This window comes from Pteropus vampyrus, unplaced genomic scaffold, assembly GCF_000151845.1.
Source record: "Pteropus vampyrus isolate Shadow unplaced genomic scaffold, Pvam_2.0 Scaffold71, whole genome shotgun sequence".
Classification (NCBI taxonomy): Eukaryota; Metazoa; Chordata; class Mammalia; order Chiroptera; family Pteropodidae; genus Pteropus; species Pteropus vampyrus.
In genome coordinates, this window is record NW_011888852.1 from 899955 (window position 1) to 902059 (window position 2105).

The 2105-nt window shown below is 31.1% G+C and overlaps 1 protein-coding gene across 1 annotated transcript in view; it reads right to left on the reverse strand.

Annotated features, from left to right (window-relative positions):
• The window catches only part of SGCG (sarcoglycan gamma), a 70185-nt gene extending 68771 nt beyond the window's left edge, over positions 1-1414 (reverse strand). The window contains exon 1 of the mRNA XM_011361820.2: positions 1220-1414. Within this exon, the coding sequence (XP_011360122.1) occupies positions 1220-1414 (195 nt within the window). The remainder of the gene's footprint in view (positions 1-1219) is intronic.
• Between the last annotated feature and the right edge of the window lie 691 nt (positions 1415-2105).

Consider the following 2105-nt stretch of genomic DNA (forward strand, 5'->3'; position numbering starts at 1 on the left):
GTCTCCAAAAAATGTTAAATTAAACATTTTAAATGTAACCACAAAATGTAGGTGATGCACAAAACATGCATATCACATGGTGTGCTACCTTCATAAAGGAAACTTGTCCAGTGGAACTAAACACTATTGTGGAGCTGTAAAAATATTGTTTCTGTAAATTTTAAAGAAGAAACCGCAACCAAAGTGTATTTATACAGAATATTTATATGTATAATAATGTATATTAAATATATATGAAATATATTAACACACATTTTATGTTACATTTTGATTGGACTGGTATTTTATCTCTTTGAAAATGTGAAAATATAAATATTTATTATGTCAGCAAAAGAAATAATGTGTCTACCTGCTATGGAACTATGGTAGGAAAGAAATAAATGCATTAAAGTGAAGGATGCTAACTCATGGAGGGCATTTCGGACTGAATGTACAACTATTGTTCTTGAAAAGAGCCCATGCCCAAATCACAACTTCAGGATGAATGTGAGGAGCAGATTAACCCACCTGTGATTAACCTACCTGTGATTAACCTACCTGTGATTAACCCACCTGTAGCGTTTTTCTCATTGTCTTGCAAAATTAAGACATTGTACATTAAATAAATATTTTTTTTAAAAAGTACACGAAATATTGTCAGAGCATATAAAATTACTCAGCTATCTTGGAAACATGAGGATGTGTAAAGGAAAATATGAATTCCTTAGGACTACTGAGACTTTCTTTACTAAATCTGTTGTTAAATGTTGAAGTGTGGACATGAATTTAGTGTATATCAGAATGGAACTTTTCCAAAAAGCGAGAAAGTAGCGTTTGAATGGTAAATATTTAGATGTCAATGTGGTTAGAAAAATATGATTTCTAAAATTTTACCAATTCATGGATTAAATAATCATTAAATAATCACAACTCAATCAACCATAAACTCAAGATTATTACAGTTTTCTCACTATGTCAAGATAATGACTAATGACAAGAATTACAATAAAAACGAAGAAAAACCAACAAACTACAGCTCAGTGAAATTATTTTAAAAAGGTTTAAAAAGTAAATGTTACATGTATATTTTGCTACTGAAATTCTGATCCAGACAGGAAACAAATAATTACATTAAAGGAAGCTTCTACCAATTCAATATGGATGAAGTGATGTCACAGCAAAACAAAAACATGCCTACCACCAAAAAAAAAAAAAAAAAGAAAGGAAAAGAAATACTTACTGGAGAAAACCACATCACTTTAAGAATCCAAATTGTAAGACCAAAATTCACAAGGAGAATGATGAGTAAAAGAAGAACAAATAAGTAGAGGCAACGCTTTCTCCAGCCATAAATGCCAATTTTGTAGACACATTGATTCTCTGGCCTCTCTATGTGGGTGCCTTCTGTGGTTGTGGTGTACTGTTCACGCACCATCTGCCATGGGGTGGGGTTGGGGTGGAGGGTAGGGGGAAGAGGGACAGAGGGACCAAAAGAGAGAACTTGTTTGTCAATACTGATTTACTATGAGTCCAACAAAATATTTTTTATCCCAATAACAAATCTCCAAAATTAATAAGTTTAAAAAAGAGAATTAAATATTACTTTGAAATAGGTCACTATATTTCAATCACAGAGTGATATTAATTTGCCGTGCAAAATGCTTTAGATATGATAAGCCCATTTGAAGTCCAATGACCATATTTTAAGATATTAATCGATAAATTCGATATATGTACAGCTTTCAAAATTCTGAAGGGTTAAATGTGTAACTGAATCATCAACCTAAAATAATCAAGTTATCAAATTCTTAAAAGATTCAGTAAGAGTAAGTCAAGCTGGTACCTATATGTCTTCTAAAAAATAGAATCTGATTGAGTAATTTTATGTCAAATGATTAAATTCTGTCTTCAGTTACTAAATTACTCAGAATTAAAAAAGCTCTTTACAAGATACCTACCACAGCAACTTTTGCCTATGATGGAGTCCCTAAATATTGACCTACTTCAAAAAAGGTCAAAACGTTTGTATACAAATGTTTACAAATATTGCTTTAAGTCAGTTCAAATAAAAGCTTTAGTACTAACTTTAACTCTAAGAAGAGGTTTTTAAAAATTACTCATTTTCC